Raw genomic sequence first — 19,585 nt, 5'->3', positions numbered from 1 at the left:
AAAATCAATTAATGACTTTGGTCATTAAAAATCTGAAAATTGTAATTAAAATTATCTTTTTATAAAACGATCCAAACTTACGTTCATCTTATTCTTCATCATTTTCTGATTCCAAAAACATATAAATATATTATATTCGGAGTAAAAACAAGCTCTGAAAATTAAAAATATAAAAATTATGATTAAAATAAAATTTCCGAAATCGATTTAAAAACAATTTCATCTTATTCCTTGTCGGTTCCCGATTCCAAAATCATATAGATATGATATGTTTGGATTAAAAACACGCTCAGAAAGTTAAAACTAAGAGAGGTACAGAAAAGCGTGCTATGCAGCACAGCGCAACCACTACCGCGCTAAACAGGCTCGTCAATTTCACTGCCTTTTGCACGAGCGGCGGACTACGGTCATTGTGAAAAAATGCAGTGCGTTCAGTTTCATTCTGTGAGTTCCACAGCTTGACTAAATGTAGTAATTTCGCCTTCCGCGACTTGTTTTTTTTATCTTTCATCTTTGCACGATCAAGAAGGTGGTGGCGGATTTCAATGGCCATTGAAATAGGTAAAATGCCAGTTCTTGTCAGTCAATGTTGTAATCATCATTTGTCAACTTTTTGTGTGGACCTAATTTCAATGGCATCTCTGGTCTTTTTCAGGCGTTCTTAAAACAAAATGTCCGTTCTCATCAGTCAATGTGTTATACCTCATCTGTCCACTATTGAGAAGATGTTGGCCGAATGCCAATGGTGTATCTGGTCTTTTCGAGCGAAAAGTGTTACAAGATACAAGATACAAGATATTTTATTGTCCTCATCAATACAAGGAAATTTGGCATGTGTGTGGCAAGACATAATACACTGATACATAGACATTTACAAAGCAACAACTGAAGTTCAATATCAACACACCCTTACGCACACATACCCACTACTTCAGACACACAGGCTACATGTGCCCCTCGGACGTACGCAACCCACAATTCACCCAGCCATACAACTCCACATGCACTTACTCATTCATGCAGCACTCTAGCGCCCGGCCATGCACAACTCACACACTGGAACCCTCGTACGGCTACATATGACACCCGCACAAACATTACAGCCTCAACATCGTACTAGATCTACAACTAACAAGCATACATCCACTATCAAACACCGAATACATCATCACACATTACATCATAACATATTGCATTATAACACACGCACAAACATTACAACATCAAACATCGTACTATAATCTACAACTAACAAACAATCATACACTATCAAACACCAAATATATCATCGTACATTAAATTACATCATACCCCCCCACCCCACCATACATTCACAATCGACACAGAATACATCATCATACATATACATTACATCATAACCCCCATACATACGCAATCAACACATAGTACATCATCATACATTACATTACATCATAACCCCCCCATCATACAAAGTAAACAGACGTCAACATTTCACTCTTACCCCCCCCCCCCCCCCCCCCGCCAATCACACGTCCTCTACTCTACCATCGCTCACACCTACTACACATCACCCATAGTCCTCCAAGTCACAGTTCACAGCACTCATTGTCCTTCCGCAGTCACAGTTAGTTTTTGTCAGTCAATTATGTACTCTTCATCTGGCCACTATCAAGGCTATGCTGGCTTGATTTTAATGGCCTATCTGGCCGGTCAATTTTTGGCAGTCCATTTTTATTTTACACTTAATCCAAAAGCTATCAGGAAGCTGTGTGCCTGATTCCAACGGCCTATTAGGACCCTTTCGAGGAGCTCATCCAGTAAAATGTTAGTATACTTGTCAGTCAATATTTTACACTCCAAACACTATCAAGAAAATTTGGGCCGGATTCCAATGGCCATCCTGGTCGTTTCCATGAGCTCTTCCAGCTTTTGTCAGTCAATATTTTACACTTCAACTGCCCACTATCAAGAAGTGGCGGGCTTGATTCCAATGGCCTGTTCTGCCGTTTCCACGAGTTCTTCCAGTCAAGTGTCAGTTCTTGTCTGTCAATATTATACACTTTAACATCCCAATATCAAGAAGCTGCAGGCTTGATTCCAATGGCCTGTTCTGCCGTTTCCACGAGTTCTTCCAATCAAGTGTCAGTTCTTGTCTGTCAATATTATACACTTTAACTGCCCACTATCAAGAAGCTGCGGGCTTGATTTCAATGGCCTATCTCTTTTAGGAGTTCTTCCAGTCAAGTGCCAGTTCTTGTCAGTCAATATTTTACACATTATCATACTCCATCATGACGCCGTTGGCCGGATTCCGATAGCCTGTCTGGCCTTTTCCAGACCTTTCTCGAGCTGACCTTGAAAGCGAAGCATGGAACGATCCGTCATCTTTGGAGGATCGCACGTTTTCCACACGTGAGCTGGGCACTTCCGGTAATGATGCAAAATGGCGTCCTTCATCGGGATGAAATATCTGAAAGCAGATGAAAATGATGAGATTAAGAAAATAAAGACAAGAGTATCCTTCAGCTTAAACGCATGCCAAAACTTAACATGCCGGCTGCTTCCTGTGCAGATCGCAAACAAATCCAACTATTTCCCAAAAATGTTTCGAGACTCAGTCCTTTTTTAAGTTCTAACAGCGGAACCAGATCCGGCCAGAAGGAGCTACACTGGAGACCAAGCTCTGTGGAACGTCAGAAGACCTGAAAGCGACGTTCCAGTTCACGACAGCAGCGGAACTACGACCCTAGACACAACCGTCGAACGCAGAAGAAGAAGAAGTTCTAACAAAAACAATTATGGATCAAATCATTGGACCCTTGAATTCTAGCAAATTTGTAAAACAATTGTATACATTTTCTTGGCAAGTCCTTAACTTTTTTGGAATAGGATATGATTTGTGTTCCAGATTTTACATACAGTAGCCTACACTCCTTCCTTTTTTTCATATTCATAATTATCATTAAAGTCACTTACTGTTGATAAGGCGACCTGGAGAAGAAAGAATGTGTTCTGGCTTGGACCACTCTGCTCATCAGGTAGACGTACTTCTTACACTCGTTTCGGGGCAGTGTGCTGTTGAGATACCCGAAGTAGCTGATGTCGGTCTTCTTGTTGATCGGACCCCAATCGTAGATGAAGAACTGGGTGTAGAAGTAGAAACCTGCAGCATCCGGTCTCAACTGAAAAAACCCAATTAATAGTTTATTTTTCTCCAATTGCATCATGTTTTGGAGACACCACTATGAGCCGCAGACTTGTTGCTGCTTTGATACTTATAAAATGTCATGACTATGTAAAAAAAAACCAATATTTGTACCAAAAGAAAAGAAAAAAGACCATAGTGAAATATAGTCTGGTATTTTGAGTGAACAATGTAAAATGTTATAATTGCATTACAAGTATTTTTTTTATACGTAAAGCTAGTGCCTATGAGTAATTTTCTCAATGAACGTGAAACTGCTAATCAAGAGAATAGGGACAGCGGTGACGTGCTTTGTACGTTTTGAAGCCCCAACCTTGCACACCTTATATAATTATTGACTTTGGAAAACAAGAAGCGATGATAATGATCTACTTTTACTAACAATACTCTTCCAACGAAGCACCAATCGTGACACACTTTCCTTACCGAAAATTGAAAGTTAGCAAATGATAACGATCAACTTTCAATAACTATCAGCTATTCTTTGATGAGGTTCTTCACAGTACAGTCAAACTTGCCCTTGCAGACCTTCTCACCTGCCTATAACGACCAACCAAAAGGAACCCGACGAATTTTCCCCCTACACCATGCACCTTTCCATGACAACCGTCTGTCTATTAAGCACCACTGTTGTTAGTCCCTTGGGTGGTCGTCATAGACATGTTCGACTGTAACGTGATTCGCAAACATTGAAATTCCAAGCTTCTCCACTCAATGTAAGTACTTTCGAAAAAGGAACAAGAAGAACATCAGCGTCGGCCTCCTGCTTGCCCCTCCCCTCCCCCCTCCTTCCTTTTCTGCTGCTGAAGACTTGGACCCCATCGGGGAGAAGGTGTAAAATCTCCCATCATGTGTACAATTGAAATCTCTACTTTCCCTTATCATGAGCTGTTCTGGGTGAGTCCAATTGTGTGTACAGTTGAAATCTCTACTTTTCCTCACCATGAGCTGTTCTGGGTGAGTACCATTCTGCGTACAGCTGAAATCTCTACTTTCCCTCACCATGAGCTGTTCTTTGATGAGGTCCTTGATGGAGACGTGCTGGGCGGGCATGAGGACCTCATCCATGTCATGCCCCATCACGTAGCTGTAGCCCCTCAGCCTCTGCTTGCAGTCCAGGATAGAAAACGTCTCGTCGTGTGAGGCCTGTTGGGGTACCCAGTGAGGTTGGTCTAGCCCTCGGTGGTAAGGGGGCCCTGTCAAATTAAAGTATGAATGAATGGATGGATAAATTAAGAAGTGGATGAGTTAAACATTATAATGTTCCGGTAATGTGAGTTATGATGATGATGATGATTGATGTGGATGGACATATGGAACAGTGATAAAGGTGGATTTGGTGTTGACGGTTTATTGAGTCATAAGCACGACGCCATGATGATAGCAAAAGTAAGGGACATCATCCCCGGGAAAACACCGAGTTGTTTCCCTTGCATTAAGAACCAAAGGTACAACATTACAACTCTTCCTTCCTCGGTTTGAGAATCAAACGTGGTAAAAATAATAAACCAAAATATTATGACGGAATGCGACCTAACTGCTCTTAAAATGTTCAACGTATGCAAACGATACATACAGGGTGAAAATCAGCAGACAGAACTAAAGTAATACGCCAAGTTGAAACTGTAAAAGAAATTAAAAATGTGATTGAAACTCCAGTTCCGTTCCTTCCCTATCTCTTCCTCAAAATTTACACACAAACAAAACAATCAAAAATAAAACAACAACAAAATGCAAGGTTGACTTTCAGGCATGAGCAAAAACAACTAGAACAAGAAACTGACATTAATTGGTAACAGGAAAATTGAACAAATGTTGATGAAATTCAACTTGGTGAGCGTTCCTTTGAATTGTTCCTGGCAAGTTCATCAGGTCAAAACAAAGTCATCAAATCTGTTGGGCATTTTGGATGCAAAGCAACAACTGAAGTTCAATATCAACACCGTTTTGGTGCATTGAGAGCCAGCGGTGTCCGTGTGTTGTGTGAGTTTGGACTTGGTGGGGCGATTGTGTGACCGATGTATGGTTGCTGTTGAGTGTTTGACTGAGGTGTATCGCGTTCATCCTCGGATTCTGCATCAGGGTCAGCGGGATCCTGAGGTTCAGTCTCTCTCTCCGTGGGAGGCCGTGGAGACTTCTTGAAGAAACTGCTGTTGCGGGTGACGACTTGCTGTCCTCGCTGAGCGGTGACCATGGATCCCTTCTTTGTTGTGACGACCAAGGGGGTTGGTTGGTAGGAAGTTTCGCATTTGGATGGTTGGGGATTCTTCAGCAGCACAGCATCACCAACTCCGATGTTGGATAGTTTAACATAGTTTTTGCTGTCGGCGTGACGTTTCATGTTCTGCTTCTGGGCGGCATCTCGTTGTCTCAGGGCTGAGTCATCGCGGAAGCTTTCCGGAATGTGGGGCAACCGAGTTTTCAGGATTCGGCTGAAAATGAGGGTTGCTGGGGGAACGCCTGTGGTTGAGTGTGGAATGGTCCGGTAGTCCAGAAGGAACTGATACATGGCTTGTTCATAGCTGTGTTGTAACGCAAGGGCAGCTTTGATGGTTTTCTTGATTGTCCTCATGAACCTCTCAGTCTCGGCGTTTCCCCATGGCCACAATGGGGTGATCTTCCTGTGTCTGAAACCTGTGTTTGTGGCGTACGCTGCAAATTCGTGGCTATTAAATGGAGGCCCGTTGTCAGTTTTCAGGGTGACTGGTATACCAAATTCGGAGAAGATTTTGTCGAGATGCGGAATCACTGTGCGGGCGGCGGTTGAGTTGATGACAACTACCACTGGGTACCGGGAATATTCGTCGGTCACGACGAGAAGATGCTTCCCGTTTGGGTGATGTTCAAAATCTGCAGGCTTCCTGCCATGGTCCTGGAGGCAATGGAGACATTTGTAGGGGTTCTCGGACTGTGGTCGGTGTCGCGATTTGGCATGCGTGGCAGTTTCTCACTGTGTTCTCGACTCGAGTTTGAATGCCTCTGAACCAAGTTTTCTCTCGCATTAGAGCAACAGTCTTCACAATTCCTTGGTGCCCAATGTGAGCTATGTTGACAGCTTTCTGGTGAAGAGAATGGGGGAGGATGATTCGGTGACCTTTCAGTACATGATGCAAGAGTTTTGGGCAAGCGAGAGTTCTGAGCGACACAGGTGGAGCGTTTTGAATGTTTGACTGTCGACTTGATCATCATTGCGTTGATTACGGCCATTAGCGTTGCATCTTTCGTTGTTTCATCTGCGACTTCTTCCACAGTCATCGCCTTGGGGGTTGCCGTTGAGACGATGTAGTGGATGAATTCTCCTGCGACTTTCTGTTCCCTGCCGCTGGGGGCTTGGTAGACAGACCTTAGTCGTCAGGGTTGTCATGACCTGGTCGATACTGTACTGTCATTTCATATGGCTGTGTTCTTATTACCCAGCGCTCAACGCGGGCTGATAGTTGGGCTCGGGGGTTGGAGAACATGGCTACAAGTGGCTTGTGGTCCGTAAGGATCATGTGAAGGGGGCACCAAAGACATAGATGTGAAAGTGCTCGCAGGCCCAGGCGATGGCTAGTGCTTCTCTCTCTGTTTGAGAATACCGCTGTTCGGTGGGAGCGAGGGATCACTCGACCGTCTTGGGTGAGGACTGCCGAGATTCCGACGGGGCTACCGGCAGTGTAGATAGCAGTTTGCTTTGACGGGTCCAAGTAGGCGAGGGTTGTGGCTTCGCTCAGCGACGTTTTGAGCTTTGCCATGGCCGAGTCATGTTTCTCTGTCCAGGAGAAGGGTGCCGACTTCCTTGTCAGGTCTCTCAGATCACTGGTTAGCGTTGCGTAGTTTGAGATGTGGTGAGCTCCACAGAAGTTCATCATGCCGAGCAGACTCCGAACTTCAGATGCGTTGGTTGGTGTGGCAAGTTCAAGAATGGTTTTGAGTTTGTCCTGGCTGGGTCTCACACCATTCTCGCCGAAGATGTGTCCGAGGAATTCGAGCGATTGTTTGTTGTAGACACATTTTTCGGCGTTCAGCGTCAAGCCTTTTTGGTGTAGGCGTTCGAAGACTGCACGGAGATTTCGGTCATGATCTTGTTGTGATGATCCAAAACAGAGGATGTCGTCACTGATGTTGACGACGCCATTCAGGTCAGAGAGCGTTTGGCGGATTGTTTCTTGAAAGATCTCGCTCGCAGAGTTGACACCAAAGAAGAGGCGTTTGTATCTGTATAAGCCGAGATGCGTGGCGAATGTCATGATGTAGCGGGACTCTTCCGCAAGCTCCAGTTGATTGTAACCTTGATTAAGGTCGAGTTTGCTGAATACTTTCGCCCCGGAGAGCATGGTTTTGAGTTCGTCGAGTGTCGGAGTGGCATGCCTTTCCCGTCTGATGGCTTTATTGGCCGTTCGCATGTCGATGCAGCAACGTACTTTTCCCGGTGATTTGGGTTTGGGAACAACAACAATTGGGGATACCAAGGGCGTTGGCCCGTTTGCTTTTTCAATGAACCCGAGCTCAAGGTCTTTCTGAATTTACTCTTCAATGTGTTTCCGCACATGAAAGGGGGTTCTCCTGTATGGTTGTGCGACGGGCTGGACCGTTTCGTCGATGTAAAGTTTGATGGTGGTGTTGTGTACTTGGCCTAACCCGGTGAAGAGACCTGGGAACTCATCTGTCAGTGGACAATGATTTTCGACCGTATTCACGGTATCGATAAGACGGAGCTTCCTGGAGGTGTTCCAGCTGCAGATTGGTCGTTCATCACCTGGTACAACGCAGATCGTGGCCCTAGTCTTTGCGTTCTTCGCGAGTAGTTGTGTCTCGAACGTGCCTCTCACAAGGATTGGGGTTGTTGTGCTGTATGGTTTGACTCGCTTCTTCGATGGTTGAAGGCTTGATCGAGGGGCAAGACGGAGAAAATCTGTCTCGGATAGTAGATTTACCGTAAAGTACCGAGTATAAGCCCATAACATTGTAAACGCCCATCCCCCACCTTGGAGCAAAATCCGTGCAAAAGGTGAAGTACCGAGTAAACGCCCACCCCCCACTTTTGCATGGCTAAAAAAACAAACCGAAAAATCGAGAACAGGGAGAGAAAAAAGGAATGCCGAAGAATGTCGTGTCAGAGTTTCGTCCCCTTGCTTTTGGCGCTTCTTTCTAAGAAAATGCCGAAGCGAAAATCTTACTCAGTAGAATTCAAGAGTTTGGTGTGGACAGAAAACAAATTAGGATGTGGCGAGCTAACAGCGATGTCCTTCTGCAGCATGAAACTGGCAGAGAAGAGCGAAAGTTGAAACTGCACCCTTGTCGGACTGTGAAGTCGGAGGAGTTGGAGGTGATACTTTTTGAGTTTCTACAAGATCAGAAGAAAGAAGCGAAGGGCGAGTTGTTAGAAAAAAAAGACTTGCAGAGAAAAGCGCGACAGTTAGGGGCGGGTCTGAAACTTCAAGACTTTGATGCGTCAAACATGTGGCTACAAAGGTGGAAAAAACGGCACCATGTATCCATTCGCCTCTGTACGTCCAGTTACCAGAAGGTGCCGGCAGATTTTGAGGATTTCAGGTTTTTCAAGTTGTTTTTAAATAAAAGCCGTTTTTGTCGAATAGACATGCTTTCAATGTGTTCATTTACGAGTGATGGTGTGTAAGCCTTACGTATGTCTGTCTGCGAGTTTAACAATTTTATAATACACAAAATATCTTCATGTTGTTTCACATTTGCTTTAGTTTGAACAAACATTAACATAACACTTTACATACCAGATGGTATCATTATATGAATCATGTCTCCATTGCAATGAAGAATATGTTCGTGCATAGGGTCAAGTACCGAGTATAAGCCCACCCCCCACTTTTGTTTGAAATTCGTGCAGAGGGGGGGTGGGCTTATACTCGGTACTTTACGGTACTGTTGATCCGGAGTCAGCCAGAAAGGAGAATTTGTGTTCTTGTAGGGAGATGGAGAATTGAGGGAGTATGCCGACCCGAGGGTTGGTGCTGTAGCAATACGCGACTTCTTCATCCTCACTGGGGTAGTCAAGTTGTGGGGGTGACGCATCCAGTTCATGAACGTTGGTTCCTCCGCTGATGTGAGGTGTGGCGATAATGTTTTGGGGGCCCGGTAGGGGCTGGTGCTTGTGCAGGCGGCATGTTGTGTGGCTGTGATCAGCACACCGAAGCGAAGTGCGACATCTTTAGACAGTTTCTGCATTGCTTGTTGTTGGCAGGGCATTGGCGTTGACCTCCTTCATGAGGCCAATGACCTCCGCAGTTGCGACACGGTTGTGTGCGGTGATTTTGTTGTGGGGTCTGGCGGTTGCTTGGTGCTGACTGAAATTTCCCAGTTGATGTTGATTGTTGGAGACGGTGGACGCTGTCAGTCTGCATCATTTTAGATTGTTCGCTGGTCAGCTAGACCGTTTTTGCATACTGAAGCAGGTTGTCAAGTGTGAGATTGGGGTTCCCAAGTCCTTTTTCTCTGACTTTTGTTGTCTTGCATCCCGCGATGAACTGCGATTTAATTTCTGCTACGGCATCAGTGAAACCGCATGTGTTTGCATGCTGCTTCAGCTGGCCGTAGAATTCATTGATGGTAGATGTTTGGGTCAGCTGCCTGAAGGTGTATTTTTGAAATTCAGAGTTGGATTGGGGGTTAAAATGGTGCGTGATGGCGTCTTTCAGCTTCCCAAAGCTAGTCTCATCGTCCCCTGGTGTGATTTGATCAGGGTGAAGTGTGTCAACAATGTCGTTTAGTTCATCACCAGCATATGTCAGCATCAGTGCCTTTTGTATGGCATCGTCATCGATTTTATAGGCTACAAACAAGTTTTGTTCAAGTCTTTGGACCCACTTTTGCCAGCGGATTGCAGTCGAACGGTGGGTAAGTGGGTAAAGATTCAGCCATTTTCCAGATGGATGAGAGTTGACAGCTTTTAGCTACGATACGATATGACTAGAAAGCCTACGGTCTAAAGCAGTCATGTATCAAGACAGGTGAATGATTGCTACTTGCGACGATACTATATGATTCGGACCGAATCGAATTTCGGTGATGAATCTACGGTCTAGTGCAATCTCTGTCGCAAATGTTCCACGTGCTCACTGCATGGGATATGGTGTCACTGTCACCGGTGCATGGGAATGATGAAAATTCAACACACCTGCGTTTAGAACGATCCCATCCTCGTCGCCAATATAATGTTCCGGTAATGTGAGTTATGATGATGATGATTGATGTGGATGGACATATGGAACAGTGATAAAGGTGGATTTGGTGTTGACGGTTTACGGTTTATTGAGTCATAAGCACGACGCCATGATGATAGCAAAAGTAAGGGACATCATCCCCGGGAAAACACCGAGTTGTTTCCCTTGCATTAAGAACCAAAGGTACAACATTACAAACATGATACCACATAAACAGTACTATTCATTCAGCAGGCTGCTCATACGACAGAGGGCTGAAAAGCCCCACCTGGATTTGGCTCCGGGTTTGAAGCATACCTTTTTTTTCTAATGTGAGCTGTCAAACTGCTAACAAGATGCTAGCTCCCAAACATTAAACCACTTAGGCCAAAAAGAAAAATTTGTCTGTTTCCGGTAACATCGCCGAAAAAAATAGGGTCGGGTTTTTTATTTTTTTTATTTTTTTATTTTTTTTTTTACCTTTTTCTTACGTTTTCAGAGGGATTCCCGGCGTCATTGGCCGCCATGTTTTTTTCGCGTGACGACGGAAACGGGAGGTAAGTCTCTTCAATTGTGAAGTTTCATCGACCGATTACCTTCCGTTTTTTGTGTTTTTATTGTTGTTTATTTTGGTGCGAAAAGCGAAAAAACCCAAGTTAGGGTCGGCGCTTAAAAATAGGGTTACCGGAAACAGACATATTTTTCTTTTTGGCCTTAAACAGTTCGAACAACTCACCAGGCAGCTCATACGGCAGAGGGTTTAGCAGTCCCATGTCCTTGTAGTACCTGAACACCTTCTGGACGGGCTCCGGGTTGTTGAGGTCCATCAGCTGGATGTGATCCACCCCGAGCAGTCGCTGCACCTCAAACCACTCCATCAACTTGTTGGGATCAAGGCCGTCCCCAAATGCTGACTGTGGATTGGATGAACTTGAATGTGAAGTTGTGTTTGGGTGCTGGTTGTTTATTGCAAATGTGGTGAATAGGTTCGTGTTTGGGCGGGAGTAGGAGTATGAGGTTTGATTTATGTGTGTGTGTGTGTGTGTGTGTGTGTGTGCGTGCGTGCGTGCGTGTGTGTGTGTGTGTGTGCGTGCGACCGTGCGTGCATGCGTGTGTGTTTGTGTGTGTGTGTGTGTGTGTGTGTGTGTGTGTGTGTGTGTTTGTGTATGTGTAGTTTGTGCTTCTTTCTACTAATTTGCTTTTGTGTTTCCTTTGCCCTTAGTGTGTGACATGGCTAAGGACAACAACAACAACAACAAAACAACAACAACAAAACAACAACAACAACAACATTTACACGTGGCTAACTGTATTATTCCCTCACCTTGGCGCACAACGCCAGGCCCTGCGGTACGCTCTTCGGGAAAATCACCGGCAAGTATTCCTCCTCGCGGACTGGGCACGAAGACGCCGTCAGTGTGACGTGACTGACGTCAATGCCCAGTTCGGGGACGACGCACGCGTATTGCTTGGCTCGGGTCTGAGAGTTCTTGAACTTTTCCAAAAACGGGCCCAGGATATCCTCGATGTAATACTTGTGGAAAATGGTCGCTGGTGCGGTGAAGAGAGTCTTGCCCTTTGAATGAGTAAACATCATCATTAGTATGCATTAATCAACGATTTTTTTAAATCACATTTTCACAAACAGCAAATAAATAAGTAAGGTGCTTAGCTAGATTACTCAACTCTATTTTTGTTACAAAATGTTGTATATTTATCACGTTTTGAATATCAACGTTACTTTATGATCCTGAAAACTAACCCTTTATTATTGTGTTTAACAAGACAGTAAGCCACGAGTGTGAGTTCTCTTTGTTTTAGAATGTTACAAAAGAAAAGCAGCGAATACCCTCTTCCAAGACCCCATTTTAATGATATACGACACCGATACATGCACAGCCTAGTGGTGACCTTTAATAGTTATTTTCTCCTACTGATGTAACGAAGTCCCTGAGACAAACTTCGACCTCGAAATTCTTTTTCAGTTCATGAGAGAAATGCAGGAAAAGCAAGAGAATGTTTATGTGACGCCACAATCAGTGACAGTTGTACTTCATTTTTGCTTTTTAAGTTTTGTTCGTATAGCATACCTAGCAGTCAGCACCCAGCTTCGCCCGGGTTGTAGCCGAGCATAAATAATAGATATAAGCAAAGAATCAAAGCCAACGTTGTCTGACAAGGAATTATCTCCCTTGTGTTGTTTTGCTCACCCAAAATATCCAGTAACCAGAAGGCAAAACTTTAAAGATAGTATACCAAAGGCGCCATTTTGGAAAGATTTCTGACGATTTGGACCTTAAAAAAATCGTTGTACTGTCATTTAGAAACAACTGCAATAATTTGATCAAAACTGCTCCGAAACTATACCAAATAATAAAATGAATTTTATTCAGCGAGCGGTTTGCTTCGCCCAGCTCTCCTGTCAGGAGTCCGTACTTCTGGTCGACATCATTATTTATTTAGTTTTCATAGCTACCCATTCGTCAATGCTGATCAAGACCGTTGGATTGAGGAAGTCAAACCTACAGTCTAGATTACGCATGCGAACTCCGTGCCATACAGGGCGAAAACGCTTCGCATTTATAACAGACACAAACAAGATATCCGTTGGGGAATATCACGGTCTGCAATGACTATCAAAGACATCATTCAGATTTGAAAATTGTAACGCTCAAACACTGATTCTAAAACCTTCCTCGTGTGCGTTGTCATCTATTCAACACCAAAAACGAACTCTTCAGCTCTCAGCTCAATTTCAAATCTGTATCTCCAGGAATAGCGCATGCAATACTCAGGGTCAAAAGGTAGGACTAAAATTATGACTCGCACAAAGAACGTCGCAATGAGAATTGGGGTTGGGGTGTCCACATAAAACACAGCCGTTTTCAATTGAGAAACTCAGCGGTCAAACGTATTTTTTTTAAGGTATTTCTGGTGTGTGGTTACATAATTACAACCCCCAACCTGAACTGTGTAGTTCTTGGGGTTATTTGAGACAGTTTTCTTGTTAGATATAATCCATTTAAATAATTGGACACGTAAGTGAATAAGAATAGCTGTAGTTTTCGTATTGTTACAAGCAGCCTACGGGTGTTGGCATAAAGGGGCGTGTGTAGCTGCACAACAGCGCTCAAACCTCCAATTCACGTGTCTGTAAACACTTGGTTCGGCTTTCACCTGGTCCCGAAGCTATTTGCCATTGGAAAGAATAAACCGACGGGGTTTGCGGAGGCACAACAAGGTATTTTTGAGTTAGCATTCACTGATTGAGATGCGTTGGTCGCCTTCTCTCTCTCTCTCTCTCTCTCTCTCTCTCTCTCTCTCTCTCTCTCTCTCTCTCTCTCTCTCTCTCTCTCTCTCTCTCTCTCTCTCTCTCTTATATGTATAAGCGTCAGTTTGTTTCATTGTTGTCTAAGAGTGTATACGGAGTGTGAATGCACATGTTCACGAAGAAAAAGGTCTTGATATTGTTGCCGTGTGGAGATTTCACGCTTAATGTCTTGTTCCTCTGTTTCACTTTCAGTACCTCGCCCACACGGGGGATAACCGGCTATAAAAAACGCTGGCGCTGGACCCGAGTACTCTTCAGACTGGCTCGCTCCCCCAGTATGAAAGTTTTTGTCTTGTGCACGTGGATTTAAAAAAAAAATATTTATTTATTTTACACAATTAAAAAAATTATTAGAGTAAAATAAAACATTAAAACGTTCATAATAAACAATAGTAAACAAGAATAAAAAAATAAAAAAATTAGACCGCCCATGCCGGGAATCGAACCCGGATCACTTTGGCCATAGACTCTCTCGTGCTCTCTGTCTCTCTTTCACCGAGACCAATAGTTTCTTTGCCGAGACCAAATCCCCACCCGTCGGCTGTCTTGCAAATCATGCTTTTCTCGTCACTGCGTGACGTGTTCGGCTCAGCCGCCCAAGTCTCCCCTTTAGTTCAGTGACTGGCTGTTCGCAAAGCGACCAGCCTCCCACCGCAAAAACTCCCCCCGTTAAGAGTCGCTTTTGTGATTTATTTCGCATTTAGGTCCCAGGTAACATTATGAAGTTTTAATACGATCAATCGGACCTATTATCAAGTTAGTGTATCAACTTTTGAACGAACTGCGCCCAGAAGTTTCCCAGCAATAAGCTGTTAAAGTCGAGACGAACAGACAGACAGACACACAATTAAAGTCTGCTGGACCCTAGTACTGCGTACTCGGGGATAATGTGGTAAGCTGGTGAACAGTGGTGAACACTCGATTCGGCCTGCATTTTCCCGTTTTACCACAAAGTTGTTGATTTCTGTCTGGATTAAAGGTGAGCTACTGCATCTGCGATGACTAACTTTGTTTCGAAATGCATAATATGTTGAAGAAGGATTTGCGTTTTCCCGTATTTAGATGTTAAAACGAGAAATCGTGGAATTGTTTACACGATGTGCGCGCGCAGACGGCGTGGGTTTTGAACAGTCTGACCCGTGACTTGGTTGTGTGAGGACCGTATGGCGGTCTGTATGTTTAGCAATGCGGTGTTCCATGAAAGACAATCCTATTGTGTTTGTGTTAAATCTACAGCTTTTCACGTATAAAACTTTCCTGGACTGATTAGTTTCTTAACAGTAAACGAACAGTGTTTGATAGCTGATTTTACGTCATTGTTCCATTCTACTACCAAAATTGATGGCAGCCCTTTCCCTGGTGGGAATTAGAACATTGTGCAAACCTTCATTACGGCACAGCACTGAAGCGAGTCCGTTTCCGTCGAGTCAAAAGCAGTGATGATGATGTTGAGCTCCCCCTCTTCGGGTTCGCGACTGTTGGCGATAGCAGAGTACAGGAAAATGTCGTGGCCAGCCACTTGCTTGAAGAACCGCAGCTTTGGCTTCCCAGTTGCCTCTCTCCCTCCTTCCCCTTCTGCCGCTGAAGACTTGAAGGTCGTCGGGGAGAAGGTGTAAAACCTCCCATCCTGTGTACAGTTGACAGAGTTAAATAAATTATTGACAAATTCTGAAAATAACTCTGTCTGGTTTGTACTAGTTGTGAAAAAGTGAATACCCTTGCTTTTACTGGGACGAACATTGGAGGGGCCAATCCCTAACGAGGGGTGCGGTGTGTCTGACACTCGTGGACAGAAGCACGTGTGAATATATTTGTCCGACAAAAGCAAGGGTATTCACTCTTTCACAACCCGTACAAACCCGACAGAGTTATTTCCGAACATCGTCTATTGACGCAGAAATCAAGTCGGGTAAATCAAAATTTAAGTTACTTCAGAATGAATCTGAATTCACTGCATTTTTTTCACTGACAGTAGTAACTCATAGGCTGGCCGAAACCTTGCGGCCGAGACAGCGTTGACATTTTGTTTTGGTAACACAAGCCAACAACCTCATTTGTAGATCACGGATTTTCTTGTTTTTTGAGTTTTCAAAATAAACACAAAATGATTATTCATATAATTTTAGATACAGGATATAATACATAATACTATGCTAATATCTTTGAATTTGTAATTGCCGTTTCAATTTTAAACCTAATTTCAATTGACAAATAAAATATCTAATTGTTAAACTTCCGAACTCAATGCAATCCAATACTCCGGACCGGGTAAGAGAATGTGTGATAAAAAATAATTCAATGAATTTGATTAAAAAATAAGGTCGCCACAGTTGTTGTTTTTTAAAGCCCGATATGACGTCATCAACCTGACCCGTTTCTAACTTTGGCAGTTTGACATTGCAACAGAAATGTTGGGTTCGACACCACTACTTCTCGTGTTTCAAGCCGTCAGAATTCGGCGTGACTTCATCCAGATCAACAGTTCGTGCCAAATGTCAGCCAGATGTCAAAAACTGTGAGAACAAAGACGCATTTTGCGTTTAATCTGTCTGGTGGTAAAAAAGCGGATCTGTTTTCCAATCTAACCTAACACACTCAGATCAATAACCAACGATACCTGAAGATATAAGCGAATGATAAACCTTTGTAAAGCGTCCTATCACATTTAGACCTAAGAAGCGAATCTAAATGCAAAGAAACTGTATTGTCAGCGATATGTCATAAGTGCGGGACGATTGGCTTTGCTTTGGCTCAAGGCGAATCTAATAGCAAAGAAACTGACACAGGACAACTGTGCGAGGTGGCTCACACAGGAAGCAGCAAGTGGAGCATGGGCAACAACCCAAGAGAACCGTCGTATAGTGGGGAAGTGCAGACGTCGTGTAACATTTCAAACGCTCTATTCCAATTGACTGGATAACAATCGGTGCGACCCGCTAGCGCCACGTGTCATTTGTGCTACGTATCGTTTGCGCTATTTTCTGTAGTGCTATCAACACAAATTGCCGAAAACAGTAGTGCTATTAAATTGCCACGTCACGTGCTATTGCCACAATTCACACGTGCCATTATCACTACGTCTCAATAGAACTACGTGTCGATATCACTATTTTTGAAAAACCAATGTACTGAAGCGGTACGTGTCAACAGCTTCTTCAGGGTGATAGAATTAGGAGGTTTAGAAACTGCGTCACCGTATCAGCTACGTCACCTACCAGGACACGTATCTCACATGCGGGTCGCGCTGCGTGTGGTGATTAGGTACGTGTTCACGTAGCAAACCCTTCCATACGTCAGCGCAACGTATGTCAGATTTTATCAAGTCCAACCATCCGAGAAGGGTGTAAGGATGCTCAATATTTTCTGGAATCTTTCCTTCACGCTTCAGTTCATATTTCATAATTCTGGTTTGTATACATCGTAGTCGCCGATGTGTCAAGAGCATGACCCCACGAACGACAAGGCGCTGAGACTTACGTCGCGTATCCTTCTGTGGGCCTATTGAGTGTGCTCGCCTCGATTCACTTCGAAAAGCAGACACAGAAAGCAAAATACCGCTCGTTCAAATGTATTTACACCCCCGGTATAGGGGTGTGTATAGGTTTCGGTCGATGTGTTTGTTTGTTTGTTTGTGTGTTTGTGTGTTTGTGTTCGCATATAGATCTCAAGAATGAACGGACCGATCGTCAACAAACTTGGTGAACAGGTTCTATACATTCCTGAGACGGTCCTTACAAAAATTGGGACCAGTCAAACACACGGTTAGGGAGTTATTGGTGGATTAAGATTCTACAAGGACTTATAGAGAAACATATTCATGGTCAAAGGGAAATAACCTTCTCAGTTGGTGGCAGTGAGAATGGGTGCAGTGAGAATGGTTATTTCCCTTTGACCAACGGGGGTGTTTTTCCTACCTCGAAGGAATTTCTTGTTTGTAGTTAAATCTGTTCGGTGGAATGAATTCAATCTCTCCGGTGGAAAAAATAATGGAAAAGCTCCCCTAGAATGGATTTTAGTGCAAATGTGTCGGTGTCTCGATAATACGTGAACACTGTGACCTTCGTTTTGACAACTTCTGAGCGTTAGATACCACGTTACACAGCCCAAAAGTCGCGTAAACGCATGAATCACGCACGAAATTCGATCCTTACGCGATACATGCGCGATTTGCGCATTTCATCAGTTTGTCTGACGTGGAACCTCCGTAGTTGTCCGCCGATGTTCGCCGGATCGGTGCTTTACGCGATTCCAGGTTTTGAGCAGCTCAAAACTCGGCTTCGCGTTAGAGTTTACGCAGTATTGCGCTGTTTTACGTAACTTCTGCGTAGTTTGGGTAGTTCTTACGCGAACAATGCGCGAAATATGCGTGGAAAATCAGTGATCGTTCGCGAAAATGTTGCCGCTATCGCGTTCATCGACGACTTTCCACTGACGATTAGCGACTGTTGAAACGGGAATGCCAAGGCATCAGTTTATATATGCGCGGAACGGACGTGCGCGCTGCCGCGCATTCCTTGCGCAGTTCATGCGCGAATCATGCGCGATTCATACGCAGTTCATTAGTGATAGTGCGCAGATTATACGTGGTTTTCCGTGGACCTTTGCGTGCCTATGCGCTGTAGTGCGTGGTTTGTTAGTGATTTTTGCGTGATCTTTCCGTAGTTCTTGCGCAATTCATCGGTGATTTTCATCGCGTAAATCAGCGAAAATTGTCAAATTCTCGACCGACAAGCACGCACAACCAAATTTTATGCGTGATTCATGCGTTTACGCGACTTTTGGGCTGTGTGACCGGGCCTCTACGTGCATACTACACCCCTATCACTGCGGGTATTCCCACTGTCGATCGCTGTGCGTGCTTCTGATACGGGCGGGATCACGTATAAAACTGTTTTCCCCGAGTACGCAGTACTAGGGTCCAGCAGACTTTAATTGTGTGTGTGTGTGTCTGTCTGTCTGTCTCGACTTAACAGCTTATTGCTGGGAAACTACTGGGCGCAGTTCGTTCAAAAGTTGATACACTAACTTGATAATAGGTCAGATTGATCGTATTAAAACTTCATAATGTTACCTGGGACCTAAATGCGAAATATTCCACCAAAACGACTCTTAACGGGGGGAGTTTTTGCGGTGGGAGGCTGGTCGCTTTGCGAACAGCCTGAACTAAAGGGGAGACTTGAGCGGCCTCAGCCGAACACGTCACGGAGTGACGAGAAAAGCATGATTTGCAAGCCAGCCGCATTTGGTCTCGGCAAAGAAACTACAATACAGTGCTTGGTCTCGGTGAGACTGAAAGAGAGAGAGCGACAGATACACACAGTGATTCAAGGCGCACAACTATAGTAAAGTTGTCGTAGCACGTCCGTCTATGGCCAAAGTGATCCGGGTTCGATTCCCGGCATGGGCGGTCTATTTTTTTGTTTTTTAAATTCTTGTTTACTATTGTTTATTATGAACGTTTTAATGTTTTATTTCACTCTAATAATTTTTTTAATTGTGTAAAATAAATAAATAATTTTTTTATTTTTTTTTAAATCCAAGTGATCCGGGTTCCATTCCCGGCATGGGCGGTCTATTTTTTTATTTTTTTTTAAATTCTTGTTTACTATTGTTTATCCCCGAGTACGCAGTACTAGGGTCCAGCAGACTGTAATTGTGTGTCTGTCTGTGTGTCTGTCTGTCTCGACTTAACAGCTTATTGCTGGGAAACTACTGGGCGCAGTTCGTTCAAAAGTTGATACACTAACTTGATAATAGGTCCGATTGATCGTATTAAAACTTCATAATGTTACCTGGGACCTAAATGCGAAATATTCCACCAAAACGACTCTTAACGGGGGGAGTTTTTGCGGTGGGAGGCTGGTCGCTTTGCGAACAGCCTGAACTAAAGGGGAGACTTGAGCGGCCTCA

The 19,585-nt window shown here is 44.0% G+C and overlaps 1 protein-coding gene across 1 annotated transcript in view; it reads right to left on the bottom strand.

The window, feature by feature from the left end:
• Positions 1-1,503: 1,503 nt before the first annotated feature.
• Positions 1,504-19,585, bottom strand: part of LOC138949151 (uncharacterized) — a 65,384-nt gene continuing 47,302 nt past the window's right edge. Inside the window, exons 4-9 of the mRNA XM_070320914.1 lie at positions 15,060-15,302; positions 11,669-11,920; positions 11,081-11,258; positions 4,130-4,383; positions 2,959-3,164; positions 1,504-2,452 (exon numbers count right to left, since the gene is read on the bottom strand). Of these exons, the coding sequence (XP_070177015.1) occupies positions 2,272-2,452; positions 2,959-3,164; positions 4,130-4,383; positions 11,081-11,258; positions 11,669-11,920; positions 15,060-15,302 (1,314 nt within the window). The 3' untranslated portion in view covers positions 1,504-2,271. The remainder of the gene's footprint in view (positions 2,453-2,958; positions 3,165-4,129; positions 4,384-11,080; positions 11,259-11,668; positions 11,921-15,059; positions 15,303-19,585) is intronic.

This window comes from Littorina saxatilis, linkage group LG15, assembly GCF_037325665.1.
Source record: "Littorina saxatilis isolate snail1 linkage group LG15, US_GU_Lsax_2.0, whole genome shotgun sequence".
In the NCBI taxonomy this organism is placed as follows: Eukaryota; Metazoa; Mollusca; class Gastropoda; order Littorinimorpha; family Littorinidae; genus Littorina; species Littorina saxatilis.
The sequence above is the reverse complement of the archived record's forward strand: the minus strand, read 5'-3'. Positions and strand labels throughout refer to the sequence as shown.